This window comes from Mobula birostris, chromosome 9 (genome assembly GCF_030028105.1).
Source record: "Mobula birostris isolate sMobBir1 chromosome 9, sMobBir1.hap1, whole genome shotgun sequence".
In the NCBI taxonomy this organism is placed as follows: domain Eukaryota; kingdom Metazoa; phylum Chordata; class Chondrichthyes; order Myliobatiformes; family Myliobatidae; genus Mobula; species Mobula birostris.
This window is the reverse complement of record NC_092378.1, coordinates 133,692,644-133,711,231: the sequence shown is the minus strand read 5'-3', so window position 1 is coordinate 133,711,231 and position 18,588 is coordinate 133,692,644. Positions and strand designations below refer to the sequence as shown.

At 40.1% G+C, this 18,588-nt stretch overlaps 1 protein-coding gene across 2 annotated transcripts in view; it reads left to right on the top strand.

Moving 5' to 3' along the window:
* The window catches only part of cfap70 (cilia and flagella associated protein 70), an 86,558-nt gene extending 70,015 nt beyond the window's left edge, over nucleotides 1–16,543 (top strand). For both annotated transcript variants that reach the window (XM_072269534.1, XM_072269533.1), the window contains exons 24-28: nucleotides 454–624; nucleotides 2,109–2,198; nucleotides 4,231–4,332; nucleotides 5,684–5,731; nucleotides 16,292–16,543. In XM_072269534.1, the coding sequence (XP_072125635.1) occupies nucleotides 454–624; nucleotides 2,109–2,198; nucleotides 4,231–4,332; nucleotides 5,684–5,731; nucleotides 16,292–16,372 (492 nt within the window). In that variant the 3' untranslated portion in view covers nucleotides 16,373–16,543. The remainder of the gene's footprint in view (nucleotides 1–453; nucleotides 625–2,108; nucleotides 2,199–4,230; nucleotides 4,333–5,683; nucleotides 5,732–16,291) is intronic.
* Nucleotides 16,544–18,588: the final 2,045 nt, after the last annotated feature.

The following is an 18,588-nucleotide window of genomic DNA, read 5'->3' as shown; positions in this document are numbered from 1 at the left end:
GGGATTAGCTCTGGTTCTCTGAGTCAGTACTTTCAGTTATAACACACAAACAATTTTATTCCAGTTTTTTTTTCTGTGGAGCCAATATTTAGCAAGAAATATTGTTGGAAATCAATTTTATTTGAAATAAATGTGTTTCATCTTGATAACCAGTAACTTATTTGCATTGTATATTTCATTGAGCACATTTTATCTCGTGACAAAACTCTGATAATAACAGTGTCATCAGAAACAAATTTTGCTATAAATCATATAAAGGCAGGTGCATATCTTATGACCGGAGGATTTTGCAAAGTTTTGATGATAACATGTTATTTGCAAGTCAGTGTTTTTGAGAATGGTTCTAATGTTCTTTAATGGTTTACATTGTAGAAAATTAACCAGTTCTTCACATTATATTTTTTCTCTTTTAGAAGTTGCGATCTTAATTTCTCAATAAATTTATTATTTCAGAATCCAGACCTGTGGGCTTTATTAGGACATTTAAGCTACATGAAAGAAGACTATGCCAAGGCTAAAGAACTTTATGCACGCACGCTGTGTTACGTAAATGATGCATTTGACATGCATGCCATCTGCTTAAGACTAGGATCCATGTATCTGCTGGAAAACGAGATTGAGTCTGTAAGAACAATTTAATAGTTAATCAGCTTCACTGAGAATTTAAGTGAATGGGAATCAATAAAATTAAATTAGTTCGCTGAATGGATTCAAATATTACTCTTTTTATTTTTCTTTATTTTTGATATTTTAACACAAGGGTGGCATTGTTACAATGGAGTTGCTTTTCTAATGCAAACAGCATAATTAATTAAAATTAGTATTTATCTTACTTATTGTATTGCTGAAAGGTTAAACTTGTAATGATTTTTCAGTAAATTTATAGCAACCTAATCTGCAGTAGTTCTTTAAAGGTAAAACATACATCGATCACATATTAATGATGATAGGTGATTCATAATAATGTAATTCAACATACGAGGGGTGATTGATAAATTCATGGCCTAAGGTAGAAGGAGTCAATTTTAGAAAGCCTAGCACATTTATTTTTCCTACATTTACAAACTTAGCCAAGCGGTCGTGGAGCATACAGATCCCTTCTTTGTAGAAGTCGGCATCTTGGACCTCCAGAAGTGGTCCACAGCAGGAGTGATTGATAAGAGTTGAACTGTACGTGCATATAACGAGAGCGGTATAACTTATCTCCTTCTACCCTAGGCCACGAACTTATCAATCACCCCTGCTATGGACCACCTGGAGGTCCAAGACACTCTCGTTACATGCACGTGCAGTTCAACTCTTTGAGTGATAATGCAGAAAGTTTGAAGTTAATAACTCATCTCCTTCTACCTTAGGCCACAAACTTATCAATCACCCCTTGGACATAGAAAGCTCTTCGATTTAGGAAATTCCATTTTAAATTTGTTCATATATATTTGTCTTCCTTGTTATGTCTGTAAATCTCTTAATATTAATTTCAAAAATGAGCATGGCCTTTTTTGCACTATAATACTTCTATCATGTTCAGGACTTTTCAAAAGTCATGATTGGAGTAATAGTAAAGATCTACCTGGAAGTAAATAATGCAGCTTGAATTCTTTATTTGTAACCAAAAAGCATCTTCTAGGTGAAAGAGGTAAAGTAATCACTGTTCCCTCTGCAGGGCCTTCAGTTTATTCACCTTCATCCTCTATAAGTGGCCCATCAATTAATTTTTATGACTGTTAATATTATTAAAATATAATATACAAGTATTTACTCTGCCATAACAATGCACATACACTGATTTCTCTGTCGTCAAATGTACAGATTTAAAGTGAATGTTTTTAGTTTTCACCAGTTATGGCACTTTCTTGGAGCTCCATAGTGTTGTCTTATCCTGATGTACACTATCAGACTTCTGCTTCTTTCTTTGCGTCTATCCCTGACAAGTACTGGTTTCAATGTGAATACCACTTACTCTTACTGCTTAGAACTTCTCCTCAACTTTGATGTAACCCATCTTTCAAACTCCACTATTACTTCCAAACCTCCCCTTTCCCATCCCTTTCTCACTATGAACCATCTTTTAACCCAAAAATAGTTATTGTTTTTGCTTTGTTTTTCAGTATAAATCGGCAAAATCTGTCTACCTCTTTGCCTCTCAGAGAGCACCATCCTGCTTGACTTGGCTAGGAGTTGGCATTGCCTGCTATAGGGTAAGAGTACCGATGTGAATTATTTTAGATTTGGAGCTGCCTCAGTCTCAGCACTAGGGGAAGTGGCATCCCTAATTCACATCAGGGAACTGGATTCAGAAACTCAGCTCAAAATGGGCAAAGTTTCCTTTCATGCCAATACAGAAGGGCAGAGGAACTGAGGATGGACATCTCACCTTTGTCCATCCTGTCTCAAGTAGGATGGACAAAATGGTGAATGGTGTTAGTAGGTACATATACCTAAGCTGACTATTAAGGAAATATTGGAACTTTCCAGTTCTAACATCAACAGTCTCAAATCTTCCTATTTTAATTTCTACCTGTCATATTTGGTCATTTATTTCATTCAAATCCCTTTACATTTGATTTTTCCTTCTTATTTATAATTACTTGGAAAATAACTAAATAATTTAATGAAATAAACAAAAATAAAATAATGTTCATATAGATTAGATTAGATTATGAGAACACTCAGTCCTCTTTTATTGTCATTTTGAAATGCATACATGCATTATGAAATGATACAATGTTTCTCCGGAGTGATATCACAGAAAACAGGACAGACCAAAAGACTAACACTGACAGAACCACATAATTATAACATATAGTTACAGCAGTGCAGAGCAATACCATAATTTGATAAAGAACAGACCATGGGCACAGTAAAAAAAAAGTCTCAAGCCTGTATATTCACTATTTTTCCTATCCAGGTTCAAAACTATGTTCTGAGAATTTAATTTTTAGTCAGTTTAGCAATGTTCTAAATGTGTTGATAAATTGCCCATAATAGTTTACAATTAAACATCCCTCTAATGTGCATATAAACAGTGTCCCTAACGTAGAAAAGTATTTTGGGAATAAATCAGACAGGAATAGACACCCAGCCAAAGAAGAGGTGACCAACTGTTTGTACTGTACAAATATGAGTTTTAGTGAGGGTGACACAATAATGTCAGCTTTTAAGAGAGGAGGCAGATGAGAGCCCACTGGGAAAATGTACAATAGTGTCAACTTTTAAGAGAGGTAAAAACTTGAGGGACATATAGTTAGTACCAAATTACATGCAACCCCAAACTGTGGGGGGAGAAACTGTAGAGTATGCAAACACTTGAGAATATCAAAAAACAAAGACAAAAGAGTGACTGGAACATGGGCCTGAATAGAGCAGAGGGTAACTTTTAAACTGCAGAACTTAGTATATGCAATTCAGTGTAAACAATGCCATATCACATACATAGGGGAGGCAGGCAACAGCCTAAGAGTTAGACTGACAGGGCACTTCAGTAATATTGCAAGGTAAGGCCAGGTCAGACCTGTTAGCAGATATTTTCCAGCAGCATGGGATCCAGTCTTTGGAGATGCTGGCCTGGAAACGCTCTCTCCCTGCCAGGCTCCACTCTCCCCTCCAGGCCCTCACCTCCAACCCCAACCCTATCTTTAGCCCCAACTTCCACAACCATCTAGTGGCCCACACACCCACGAACCTGGTCTACATCCCTCAAATCTGAACACTCTGCAATCCACCCCCAACACCAACTATAAGCAGTTACATCCCACCCGCACTAACCCTTAGCATATTCATAACCCTAAACCTTAAGATAGATGTGGGAAGGAGCAAGATCCCAATAAAAGCAAGTAGCGTTGGACCAGGTTAATGGTGTGGGCCAGATCAAAGTAACAGAGTGAATCTCCAGTAACGAGCTCAAGAAACATAAGAGTGATAATTTTAGATGGCTATACCCGGTGATTAAAAATAATCTATTCAGGATATGATAACATTGATTTGTATTTGAAGATCATTACAATGATACATTTGCACAGGAGAGAAATATTGGAAGGAAAATTAATAAAAGTTAAATGAGCAACTTGAAATTAAAGTTGAAATGAAGTGAAGTAATCTTTTAAAAGAATTCATGTTCTACTGGATTAGAAGGGCACCTGAGGTCAATTATCTTCAGTTTTTGTTAGATCTTTATAGACGTTTTTAATAGTATGATTAAGATTAATTCTATTCTTTCTTATACACTCTCAGCTTAATGAATTGACGGATGCTGAGGATGCTCTTTGTGAAGCAAATATCCTGTGTAACTCTAATGCAGCAGTCTGGGGCTATCTCACATTAGTATGCCTAAAGGTACTGAAGATATTTAAAAACAGAAATAATTTCATATCGTGGCAGAATTAATTTTATTTTCATCTCCAAAGTATTGAAATTTCACACCTCAGTTGATCAATAAAAAACACAGGGTGGTGTACTATACTGAGCCATGGACTTGCTAGACCAACCAATATGTTTTTGTGTCTGTGAGTAGAGGTTTGACATTCCATTGTTGTGCGATTTTGTCGCAATTTTGACGCTGCCAGCTTTCTGATGCAATATATACCAAGACATTGGCAGTTAAGCAAGATATAAATAACTCCACGTCATTCAAAGTAGAGTGTGGGAAGCAGCCCAGATCCTAGCCAATTTGCTTCCTTCATGTAAAATTGATACACAATTTAACAGGTCACTACTTGCCATACATTCAACATCATCTTTGCTATATGCAAATTGACTGCAATGTTTGGGAACTGGGGAATGGTCTGTGAACCCAAGGATATGAAATTCAATGTAAATTTAACTTTTATTTGACATGTTCACTTCTTAACCAGGGAAGTTTACCTCATTGCCTTTCGTGGCAACAAGTGAACTTGTGAACACTGGTTAGGATTATGTTGGTAAGAATATGAAATGCTTATCAGCTGTGGGTATGGAGTGAGCCCTAAATCCTTGGAACTGTGTTTGAACGGCTATCTTTAGAAGAAAAGGGAGAAGCTATGAGTATCTTCCTTTACAGAATATCAAAATCTTTATTGGTTTGATATTTTCATCTAATCTTTCTTTTTAATTAGATGAAATAGGATGTTCCAGAAGGAGATTTTATTTACTTTAGGTTTAATTCTACTTTGACAATACAAAATATTCATATCCTACAGTTCATACTTCTATTTTTCAGCAAACAACTGAACATAAATTCTAATAATTTTTCAGTTAGAAGTGCAGTCTTCCATTGCAATTAATAGAAATAAATATAAAACGGGCTCAGTGTCTACCCAGGTAATGGAAGGGAAAATTACACACAAAAAAACTGGAGGAACTCAGCAGGGCAGGCAGCAATTAGGAAACATCAACTGTACTCTTTTCCTGGATGCTGCCTGGCATGCTGAGTCCCTTCAGCATTTTGTGTGTGTGGCTCAGATTTCCAACATCTGCAGATTTTCTCTTGTTTGTGAAGGGAAAATTATCCCATTTCAAAATATATCTTAATTCTTCTCATTGAACTTCTTGGTAGAGTAATAAGAAGATTAAAACAGATCAAATATGAATAAATTTTTCTGCACCTTATTTGAAAATAATGCAATGGAAACATTTAGTGCAGTCAAAAATACTATCAAACGTGTCTGAATGTGATTATATTAATTTAATTCATGTTTCATTATTTCAGACAGGGAGAAAATTGGAAGCAGAGCAGACCTATAAATATGCATCAAAGGTTAGTTTCCTCATCAATCTTGTTTTGATTTACTCATTCAATACCAATTGTTCTGAAGGTTCTATTATATAATAATAGAGGGTTGTGCTAAGAAGATGAGTTGAGGTGGAAAGCTGCCTGACAGGTGGGACGTCTGAAGATATTGAGACTTTTGGGACAGAAATTAATGTTGCTTTCTGTGAAGACAATTATTGTGGTAATCAATGTGTGGAACTACAGGAAGTATGCAAGGTCTTAAGGGAACACTTTTATGTTTATATACTGTGGAGAAGGACATGGAAGTTGTTGCGTTCAAAGGAGGTAACAATGAATACTGGGGAACGTCAACGTAACAAAGGAGGAGATGTTGGAGCTCTTGACATGCCTTAAGTTGGATAAATGTCCTGGGCGTGACCAGGTGTACCTCAGAATGTTATGGCAAACAAGGGAGGATATTGCTGGGGTCCTGGTAGATAGTTTCGTATCTTTATTAGCCATGGGTGAGGTATCAAAATATTGGAGGATAGCTGATGTTTTGACTTTATTTAAGAAGAGCAGCAAGGATAATCCAGGTAATTACAGCTAGTGAGCAGTGGTGGGAAAGTTATTGGAAGAACTTCTGAGAGACAGAATATATCTGCATTTAGAAAGTCAAGTGTTGAGTCGGGATAGTCAGCATAGGTTTGTGCATGGGAAATCATGTCTCATGATTTTGGTTAAGCTTTTCAAAGAATTGACCAAGAGGTTTGATGAGGACAAGGCATTAGACATCCTCATGGACTTCAGAGAGGCCTTTGACAAGGTCCTGCATGATAGAACATTAAACACATGGGATTCGATGTGAGTCAGCCCATTAGATATAAAGTTGGCTTGGTAATGGAAGGTAGAGGGTTGTATTGGAAGACTAAAATTTTCAGACTGGAGGTCTATGACCAGTGGTGTGCTGCAACAGGGGTCCCCTGTTATTTGCCATATAAATAAGACCATAAGACATAGGAGCAGAATTAGGCTATTCAGCTCATAGAGTCTACTCTGCCATTCCATCCTAACTGATCCTGGATCCCATCCAAATTCGTACACCTGCCTTCTCGCCATATCCCTTAATGCCCTGACCAATCAGGAAACTATCAACGTCCACTTTAAATATACTCCTGGACTTAGCCTCCACCGTAGTCTGTGGCAGAGCATTCCACAGATTCACTTTTCTCTGGCTAAAATAAATCCCCCTTAACTCTGTTCTAAAAGGTCGCCGTCAATTTTGAGGCTGTGCCCTCTAGTTCTGGATACCCTCACCACAGGAAACATCTTCTCCACATCCACCTTATCTAGTCCTTTCAACATTTGGTGGGCTTCAATGAGATCCCCCTGCACTCTTCTAAATTCCAGTGAGTACGGGCCCAAAGCTGCCAAATGCTCCTCATACGTTAACCCTTTCATTCCCAGAATAATCTTCTTGAACCTTCTCTGGACTCTCTCCAATGACAACACATCCTTTCTTAATATGGGCGTTCAAAACTGTTGACAATACTCCAGTTGTAGCCTGGCCAGTGTCTCATAAAGCCTCCGCATTATCTCCTTGCTTTTATATTGTATTCCCCTTGAAATAAATGCCAACGTTGCATTTGCCACATATTCAACCTGTAAATTAATCCTCTGGAGATCTTGCACAAGGATTCCTAAGTCCCTTTGCACCTCTGATGTTTGAATTTTCTCTCCATTTAGATAATAGTCTGCACTATTATTCCCTTTACCAAAATTCATTATCATACATTTCCCAGCATTGTATTCCATCTGCCACTGTTTTGCCCATTCTTCCAATTTGTTTAAGTCCTACTTCAATCACATCGTTTCCTCAGTACTACTTATGCCTCCACCTATCTTCATATCATCTGAAAACTTTGCCACAAAGCCATTAATTCCATTATCTCAATCATTGACAAGCAATGTGAAAAGTAGCGGTCCCAGTACTGACCCCTGAGGAACACCACTAATCACCGACAGCCAACCAGAAAAGGCCCCCTTTATTCCCACTCACTGCATCCTGCCTGTCAGCCATTCCTCTATCCATGCCGGTATCTTTCCTGTAACCCCATAGGAATTTATCTTGTTAAGCAGCCTCATGTGTGGCATCTTATCAAATGCCTTTTAAAAATCCAAGTAAATCACATTCACTGCCTCTCCATTGTTCACCTGGCTTGTTACTTCCTCGAAGAACTCTTAACAGATTTGTCAAGCAATATTTCCCTTTACAGAAACCATGCTGACTTTGACTTATTTTATCATTAGTCTCCAAGTACACCAAAATCTCATCCTTAATAATGGACTCCAAAACTTTTCCAACCACTGAAGTTAGGCTAATTGGCCGATAATTTCCTTTCTTTTGCTTTCCTCCCTTCTTCAAGAGTGGACTGACTTTTGCAATTTTCCAGTCCTCTGGGACCATGCCAGAATCAAGAGATTCTTGAAAGATCATGACCAATGCTTCCATTATCTCTTCAGTAACCTCTCTCAGGACTCTGGGATGTAGTCCATCTGGTCCAGGTGACTTATCCACCTTGAGACCTTTGAGTTGGCTTAGCACTTTTTCCTTTGTAATAGTAATAGCACTCACTCCTGCTCCCTGACACTCACGGACCTCTGGCACAATGCTAGAGTCTTCCACAATGAACACTGATGCAAAGTACCCATTAAGCTCATCTGCCATTTCTTTGTCGTCCATCACTTTTCCAGCCCAGCATCATTTTCCAGTGGTCCAATATCAACTCTCACCTTCCTTTTACTCTTTATATAACTGAAAAAACTTTTAGTATCCTGCCATTTGAGAACAACTTCTTCTGTGAGACATATCTATCCTGTGCCTTGTGAACTATTCCCAGAAACTTCAACCACCTCTGTTCTCTCGTCATCCCTGCCAGTATCCTCCTCCAATCCACCTGAGCAAGCTCCTCTCTCATGCCTCTGTCATTCCCTTTATTCCATTGCGATACTGATACATGTAACTTATGCTTTTCCCTCTCAAATTGCAGTATGAATTCAATCATATTATGCTCACTGTCTCCTAAGGGCTCCTTTACATTAAGCTCCCTAATAAAAACTGAGTTATTACACAACAACCAATCTAAGATAGCCTTTCCCTGAGTAGGCTCAAGCATAAGCTGCTCTAAAAGGCCATCTCATAGGCATTCAACAAATTTCCTCTCCTGCGATCCGACACCAACCTGATTTTCCCAATCCCCTTGCATATTGAAGTCCCCCATTACTATTGCAACATTACCCTTTATATGCCGTTTCCAGCTCCCTTTCCAATCTCAACCCCACTTCTTGGCTACTATTTGGAAGTCTATATATTTGATTCCCATAATGTTTTTTTTACCCTTGCAGTTCCTTAATTCCACCCACCAAGATTCAACACTCTCTGACCCTATATTACCTCTTTCTAAAGATGTAATTCCATCTCTTACCAATAGAACCACAATACTATCTATGCCTTCCTGCCTGTCCTTTTGATACAAAGCATATCCTTTGATGTTAAACTCCCAGTGATGGCTGCCTTTTAGCCACAATTCAGTGATGCCCACAATGTCATACCAACCAATCTCTAATTGTGCCATGAGTTTGTCCACCTTATTCCAAATGCTACACACATTTAAATACAGCACCTTCTGTCCTGCATTTTTTGCCCTTATGAATTTTGCCTCAGTGGTACAATTTAACTCTTTGCTCTCTCTGCATTTATCTCCCATCATTGGCTTGTCCTTCCTTACATTAATATTACACCGATTATCTACTTGTAAGCCTGCTGACTCATCATCTGCTCTATCATACTGGTTCTCACCCCTACTATATTTGTTTAAACCACTTGGATGAGAAAGTAAGTGGCACATTGGTGATTAAGTGAACAGTGAAGAAGATTATCTGAGGTTACAACTGCACTTAGGATAACAAGGGAATTATAGAAGAAAATAATTTTGGACAAGCACAAAGTGATGCGTTTTGGTAAGTTGGAGTATTATGTACAGTACTGGTTGCCAAAATACAGGGAAGTTGTGATGAACCTGGAAAGATTGCCAAAAAGATTGGCAAGGGTGTTACCTGGATTGGAGGGTTTTGAGTTATAAAGAGAGATTGGATGGGCGGAGTCTGTTTTCACTTGAACAAAGGAGGCTGAGAACTGACATGATAAAATTATGAGGATCATAGATAGTCAACCTCTGTTTTCTGAGGTAGGTGGTGTCTAAAACTAGAGATTAAAAATTTAAAGTGAAGAGGATTAAAAGGGATATGGGGAGTAAGTTTTCACATAAAGAGCAGTTGGTTTCTGGAATGAATTGCCACAGGAAGTGATGGAACCAGGAAGAGTATCTGGACAGGTACTTGAATAAGGAAAGGATGAAGGGATATGGAGTTAATGTAGGCAAGTGGGATTAGTTTAGACAGCTTGATGGTCAGCATAGACATTGTAGGCTGAAGGGTCTGTTTCTATGCTGTACATCTCCATTTTCAATCAATGTCATCTATCTTGGAATATCATTTCTGAAGAGTTTGGAAAAAGTGCAACTTTGATGTGAAAGATCTTGCTTGAAGATTAAATCATGATAATGCTATGGTAGACTCTCATTTTGACTTTATTTTTGAAATTGATATCTGTCTTTGGGCTTGTATGTTCTGTGTTTTTGCCCATTCCTTCTCAGTTTTTGTTTGGTGTGGGAGGAGGGGGTTCGGGGTCAATGGTCTTGTTACACATTTGTTGGGTTTTTTGTGGGGGATTTGAGTGTTGATGTTCTTATTGCATTTTTGTGCAGGGAGGGGCATTTGGGACTTGATAGAAACATAGCAAAACTACAGCACAATACAGGCCCTTCGGCCCACAATGCTGTACTGAACGTGTCCTTATGTTAGAAATTACCCAGGGTTACCCACAGCCCTCTATTTTTCTAAGCTTCATGTGCCAGTCCAGGAGCCCCTTAAAAGAACCTATCTGCCTCCATCATCATTGCCAGCAGCCCAATCCACGCACTTGCCGTTCTCTGCTTAAAAAACTTACCCCTGACACCTCCTCTGTACCTACTTCCAAGCACCTTAAAACTGTCCCCTCTCATGCTAGCCATTTCAGCCTGAGAAGGATCCTCTGACTATCCACAGGATCAATGCCTCTCATCATCTTATACGCCTGTAGCAGGTCACCTCTCATCCTCCGTCGCTCCAAGGAGAAAAGGCCAAGTTCACTCAACCTATTCTGATAAGGCATGCCTCCCAATCCTTGTAAATTTCCTCTGCACCCTTTCTATAGTTTCCACATCCCTTCTATAGTGAGGCGACCAGAACTGAGCACAGTACTCCAAGTGGGGTCCGACCAGGGTCCTATATAGCTGTAACATTATCTCTCAGCTCTTAAACTCAATTCCACGGTTGATGAAGGCCAATGCACCATATGCCTTCTTAACCAGAGTCAACCTGCGCAGCAGCTTTGAGTGTCCTATGAACTCGGCCCCCCAAGATCACTCTGATCCTCCACACTGCCAGGAGTCTTACCATTAACACTATATTCTGCCATCATATTTGACCTACCAAAATGAACCACCTCGCACTTATCTGGGTTGAACTCCATCTGCCACTTCTCAGCCCAGCTTTGCATCCTATCAATGTCCCGTTGTTAACTCTGACAGCTCTCTGCACTGTCCACAACACCCCCAACCTTTGTGTCATCAGCAAATTTACTAACCCATCCCTCCACTTCCTCATCCAGGTCATTTATAAAAATCACATAGAGAAGGGGTCCCAGAACAGATCGCTGAGGCACACCACTGGTCACCGACCTCCATGCAGAATATGACCTGTCTACAACCACCCTTTGCCTTCTGTGGGCAAGCCAATTCTGGATCCACAAAGCAAGGTCCCCTTAGATCCCATGCCGCCTTACTTTTTCAATAAGCCTTACATGGGGTACCTTATCAAATGCCTTGCTAAAATCCATATACACTACATCTACTGCTCAACCTTCATCAACGTGTTTAGTCACATCCCCAAAAAGTTCAATCAGGCTCGTAAGGCATGACCTGTCTTTGACAAAGCCAAGCTGACTATTCCTAATCATATTATGCTTCTCCAAATGTTCATAAATCCTGCCTCTCAGGATCTTTTCCATCAACTTACCAACCACTGAAGTAAGACTCACTGGTCTATAATTTCCTGGGCTACCTCCGCTCCCTTTCTTGAATAAGGGAACAATGTCTGCAACCCTCCAATCCTCCAGAACCTCCCCCATCCCCATTGATGATGCAAAGATCAATTCCAGAGGCTCAGCAATCTCCTCCCTCACCTCCCAGCGTAGCCTGGGGTACATCTCTTCCGGTCCCGGAGACTTATCCAATTTGATGCTTTCCAAAAGCTCTAGCATATCCTTTTTCTTAATATCTGTATCCTCAAGCTTTTCAAACTGCTGTAAGCCATCCCCACAATTGCCAAGATCCTTTTCTGTAGTGAATACTGAAGTAAAATATTCATTAAGTACCTCAGCTATCTCCTCTGGTTCCATACACACTTTTCCACTGTCACACTTGATTGGTCCTATTCTCTCATGTCTTATCTCTTTCTCCTTACATACTTGTAGAATGCCTTGGGGTCTCCCTTAATCCTGCTCAGCAAAACCTTCTCATGGCCCCTTCTGGTTCTCTGAATTTCATTCTTAAGCTCCTTCCTACTAGCCTTATAATCTTCTAGATCTCTATCATTACCTAGTTTTTTGAACCTTTCATAAGCTTTTCTTTTCTTCTTGACTAGATTTTCAACAGCCTTTGTACACCACGGTTCCTATACCCTACCATCCTTTCCCTGTCTCATTGGAATGTACCTATGCAGAACACCACACAAATATCACCTGAACATTTGCCACATTTCTGCCGTAAATTTCCCTAAGAACATCTGTTCCCAATTTATGCTTTCAAGTTCCTCCCTGATAGCTTCATATTTCCCCTTACTCCAATTAAACAATTTCCTAACTTGTCTGTTCCTATCCCTCTCCAATGCTATAGTCATAGTCATAGTCATACTTTATTGATCCTGGGGGAAATTGGTTTTCGTTACAGTTGCACCATAGATAATAAATAGTAATAGAACCATAAATAGTTAAATAGTAATATGTAAATTATGCCAGTAAATTATGAAATAAGTTCAGGACCAGCCTATTGGCTCAGGGTATCTGACCCTCCAAGGGAGGAGTTGTAAAGTTTGATGGCCACAGGCAGGAATGACTTCCTATGACGCTCTGTGCTGCATCTCGGTGGAATGAGTCTCTGGCTGAATGTACTCCTGTGCCCACCCAGTACATTATGTAGTGGATGGAGACATTGACCAAGATGGCATGCAACTTGGACAGCATCCTCTTTTCAGACACCACCATGAGAGAGTCCAGTTCCATCCCCACAACATCACTGGCCTTACGAATGAGCTTGTTGATTCTGCTGGTGTCTGCTACCTTCAGCCTGTTGCCCCAGCACACAACAGCAAACATGATAGCACTGGCCATCACAGACTCGTAGAACATCCTCAGCACCGTCCGGCAGATGTTAAAGGACCTCATTCTCCTCAGGAAATAGAGATGGCTCTGTCCCTTCTTGTAGACAGCCTCAGTGTTCTTTGACCAGTCCAGTTTATTGTCAATTCGTATCCCCAGGTATTTGTAATCCTCCACCATGTCCACACTGACCCCCTGGATGGAAACAGAGGTCTCTGGTACCTTAGCTCTCCTCAGGTCTACCACCAGCTCCTTAGTCTTTTTCACATTAAGCTGCAGATAATTCTGCTCACACCATGTGACAAAGTTTCCTACCGTAGCCCTGTACTCAGCCTCATCTCCCTTGCTGATGCATCCCAACTATGGCAGAGTCATCCGAAAACTCCCGAAGCTGACAAGACTCTGTGCAGTAGTTGAAGTCCGAGGTGTAAATGGTGAAGAGAAAGGGAGACAAGACAGTCCCCTGTGGAGCCCCAGTGCTGCTGATCACTCTGTTGGACACACAATATTGCAAACACACATACTGTGGTCTGCTAGTCAGGTAATCAAGAATCCATGACACCAGGGAAGCATCCACCTGCATCGCTGTCAGCTTCTCCCCCAGCAGAGCAGGGCAGATGGTATTGAACGCACTGGAGCAGTCAAAAAACATGACCTTCACAGTGCTTGCTGGCTTGTCCAGGTGGGCGTAGACACGGTCCAGCAGGTAGACGATGGCATCCTCAACTCCTAGTCGGGGCTGGTAGGCGAACTGGAGGGGATCTGAACACACCTAACAAACTCCACCCCATCTAAACCCCTTGCCCAAGGGAGATCCCAATCAATATTTGGAAAATTAAAATCTCCCACCACAACAGCCCTGTTATTATTACACCCTTCCAGAATCTGTCTCCCTAACTGCTCCTCGATGTCCCTGGTACTATTGGGTAGTCTATAAAAAAAACACCCAGTAGAGTTATTGACCCTTTCCTGTTTCTAACTTCCACTTGCAAAGACTCAGTAGACAATCCCTCCATGACTTCCTCCTTTTCTACAGCCGTGACACTATCTCTGATCAGCAGTGCCGTGCCCCCACCTCTTTTGCTTCCCTCCCTGTCGTTTCTGAAACATCTAAAGCCTGGCACTCTAAGTAGCCATTCCTGCCCCTGAGTCTCTGTAATGGCCACATCATAACTCCAAGTACTAATCCACGCTCTAAGCATATCCGCACTGTTCATGATGCTTCTTGTGTTAAAATAGACACATCGGAAACTGTTGGTCTGAGCATATCCCTTCTCTATCACCTGCCTATCCTCCCTCTTGCACTGTCTCCAAGCTTTCTCTATATGTGAGCCAACCGCCCCTCTTCCGTCTCTTCAGTTCGGTTCCCACCCCCCAGCAATTCTAGTTTAAACTCTCCCCAATACCCTTTGCAGCCCTCCCTGCCAGGATATTGGTCCCCCTCGGATTCAAGTGCAACCGGTCCTTTTTGTACAGGTCACGCCTGCCCCAAAAGAGGTCCCAATAATTCAGAAATCTGAGTACCTGCTCCCTGCTCCAATCCCTCAGCCACGCATTTATCCTTCACCTCAATCTATTCCTATACTCACTGTCGTGTGGCACAGGCAGTAATCCCGAGATTACTACCTTTGAGGTTCTGCTTCTCAACTTCCTTCCTAACTCCCTGTAGTCTGTTTTCAGGACCTCCTCCCTTTTCCTACCTATGTCGTTGGTACCAATATGTACCATGACCTCTGGCTGTTCACCTTCCCACTTCAGGATATTGTGGATACGATCAGAAGCATCCCAGACCCTGGCACCTGGGAGGCAAACTACCATCCATGTTTCTTTCCTGCGTCCACAGAATTGCCTGCCTGACTCCCTAACTCCCTAACTATAGAGTCCACTATTAGTGCCGTCTTCTTCCTTTCCCTACCCTTCTGAGCCCACAGGGCCAGAGCAGCCATTGTTGCTTCCCCCAGGTAGGCTATTCCCCACCCCCCAGCAATACTCAAACTGGAGTACTTATTGCTAAGGGGTACAGCCATAGGGGTACTCTCTAGTATCTGACTCTTGCCCTTCCCTCTCCTAACTGTTACCCGCTTATCTGTCTCCTGAGGCCCGGGTGTGACTACTTGCCTAAAGCTCCTCTCTATCACCTCCTCAATTTCCCTGACCAGACAAAGGTCATCGGGCTGCATCTCCAGTTCCCTAACCTGAGGAGCTGCGACTTGATGCAGCTGGTGTGGATGTGGCCGAAAGGGAGGCTGGGAGTTCTTGTCCCTTTTTTGTGCGGGGACAAGTTTTGGGTGCTGATGTTCTTGTTGCATTTTTGTGCAGGGAGGGTTGAAGATCATGTTGCTGTTTTTCTACATGCGGGCAGGGGTGGGTTTGCTGTTTCTCTTTGAATTGACTTCCATGGTTTTTCTTTGTTTCGTGGCTATCTGGAGAAGAAGAATCTCAGAAGTGTAAATTGGATACAAACATAGATAATAAATGAACCTTTCCAATTATTACAATTGAAAGCAGTAATTCTATCTCCAAGGCAGTTGGCACGGACTCTGTTTATTTTTATTTATTTATTAAGATACAGCATGGAATAGGCCCTTCTGGCCCTTTGAACCATGCCACCCAGCAATCCCCAAATTAACCCTGACCTAATCACGGGACAATGTACAATGACAAATTAACCTACCCTCTGGTACCCCTTTGGTTTGTGGGATGAAACCGGAGAACTCAGAGTAAATCCATGTTGTCATGGGGAGAACGTACTAACTCCTCCCAGTCAGCAGTGGGAATTGAACACTGGTCGCTGCTACTGTAAAGCATTGTGATGCAATCTCTTTGTCTTGAGCATTGACAATAAAGTTCTATTCTTTTCTTCTATTCTGTTAGAGGAATTAAAGGTTGACTTGATTGACATAACAATTAGTCTGCACCTTTAATGAAACACATATATTTAAGATTATTACACATTAGGCTGAGGAAATCGTTGAATAAGTTCAAGAGGTTTCGGCAGAAAATGTGAACTTCCAACTTGAGAAAAATACTAGTATAAGCTAACTTGTAATATATTTTGTTTCATATAGTTAAATCTTAAAGATAAACGGCTTCTTGATGAAATTCATCAACTACAGCAAACACTTGGCTTTGGAAACCCTTCACTTTAAATCCATGGAACCTTCAGACCTGCATTAACCCAGCACTATTTGATAGTCAATTATTTTTCTTGTACCAATTACCTTCATAATACAAATTAAAGTTATGATTTTAGTTAATACATAGCCTGTCTGCACTTTAGTGTATCCTCAAAAATGAATGAACATGTGAAGGTATAAACACTGAATAAAACAGATTTTGAAAATTTTATACATGTCTTCTGCTACTTATGATGGTCTTGGTAAATCTCATTGTGTTTAATTTTTTCTGCCATTCTGTATGCATTTTGTAGATTGGTATGTAAATGTTGTTATATGAATTTCATTGCACTTCTTAATCAATATTCCAGAGTTGGACTGCTGGACTGTAATAATCATAACACAGTCATAAATTTCGCCATCAACAAAATTATTTTTCATCCTTCCAATATATTTATTTATTTTTATATATTTTGAAGGTGATGACTCAATGTGTAATGTAATGCACTTGGAGCATCAATCACTGAGTGTGGGAGATGGATTCATGCTTTTGTGCCAAAATCACAGATTTGCTAATCTTAGCTACTTGGGACAAAAGGCCTAATATCTCTTTGAGATTAAGATATGTCAGATAATAATATATCTCTAAGCTTTTTCTTAGTAACTCTTTAATGTTGGTTTCATGAATATTAGTGGAAGTAAGATGTACCCATTGGAAACATCAAACAGAAAAAGCATCTTAAATGAAAAAACTTTTGGAATCCTATCGCCATAATGCTATGAACATGGTGGATTCATAGGTGCTGTTGGTATGTCTGCTCCATATTAACTTTCATGTTAAATAATACTTACCCACTATTTTACCTCCATGTCATTGCATTTTCCTGAAGAATCTCAGCTTGAAACATTGACTGACCATTCACTTCCACAGATGTTCCCGACCTACTGAGATCCTCCAGCATTTTCTGTGGGTTGCTTTAGATTTCCAGTTTCTGCAGAATTTCTCATGTTTATAATTTGTTCCTCTGTTCCTGCCTTGGTCATCTTCTACCGTAACCCTCATTCTTGTCTTGTTAACACTTGATCACTTGATTCAATATACCTTGACTGGTTTTCTTCACTCTCCTACTATCCACCTCCATCAGATGCTCACTGACTCACATTACCCCCAGCTAAACCATGCTTCTAGTTTAAAATTCTAATCTATGTACGTAAAACCTCAGTAATCTCACCTAACCCTGTTTTTTCACAATCTTTATTTGTACACCCTCTGTTATACTTGACTTAGTCTAATTCTGATCATAATTTTAATTGTCCACTATTTGTACGTTCAACTGACAAGGTATTAAATCTGGAATTCCATTCTTTTATTTCTTGGCCTTGCTTTTATTAAGCACTTCAATTTATCCTTTTTGCTCTTTCTTTGACTTTGGACTTGATTTCGCCATATTATGTTTCAGTACAATACCTTTAAACATTTTACTATATTAAAGGCTATTTGTCAAATGAACTTTCAATTTTTGATTTGATTTGTTTGGATTTTTTGTCATAGCAGCTGAAATCCTACCTATATACACCAGGAGTTAATATACAAACTCATCTATGATGAGCACTGAAGTAGAGAAATTATGTACCTAGAAAATTAATAATAGTTCTGGAGCTATGCCAAACTAATACTGTTGGTTTAAATGAAGATTTTTTTAAGCTTGCTTCAAATCATTGCTTCTTCGCTGTGTAACAACGTATTTTGTTGCTCTTTGCATAGAAAAAAAATTGCCGGTGTGCTCTAAATGGTCAGAAACTTAGGTAACAAAAATACATTAAACGTAAAAGTGGAATGGTGCCGTATGCACCTTAGTGTTGAAACTCGTTCACTTCTTTATTATTTATCACATTAATTTCATTTTCATTAATTGTTTCATACATGTGACCGAAATAAAAAAAAAACAAGCTGCCTATGTTCAAAATTCCCGTCAAGTCAGGCGCATTCCGGGTGAAAGCAAATTAATATTGTAGGTCTCAGATATAAAACTTTGACCCTATTTCTCTCTCTCTGTAGAGTTCTGCCTGACTTGCTGAGTTTTTCAGCACTTCGTTCTCACTTCTAACTAACAAGCCATTTGAACCGATTAAACACGCGCGGAATATTTCCAACCAACGCCTGGGCGGCGGGAATTTCTCCCTGGGAGCGATTGGGCTAACGGCCACAACGTAATGACGCAACGGCGTCACGTAGCGGGCGACGAATC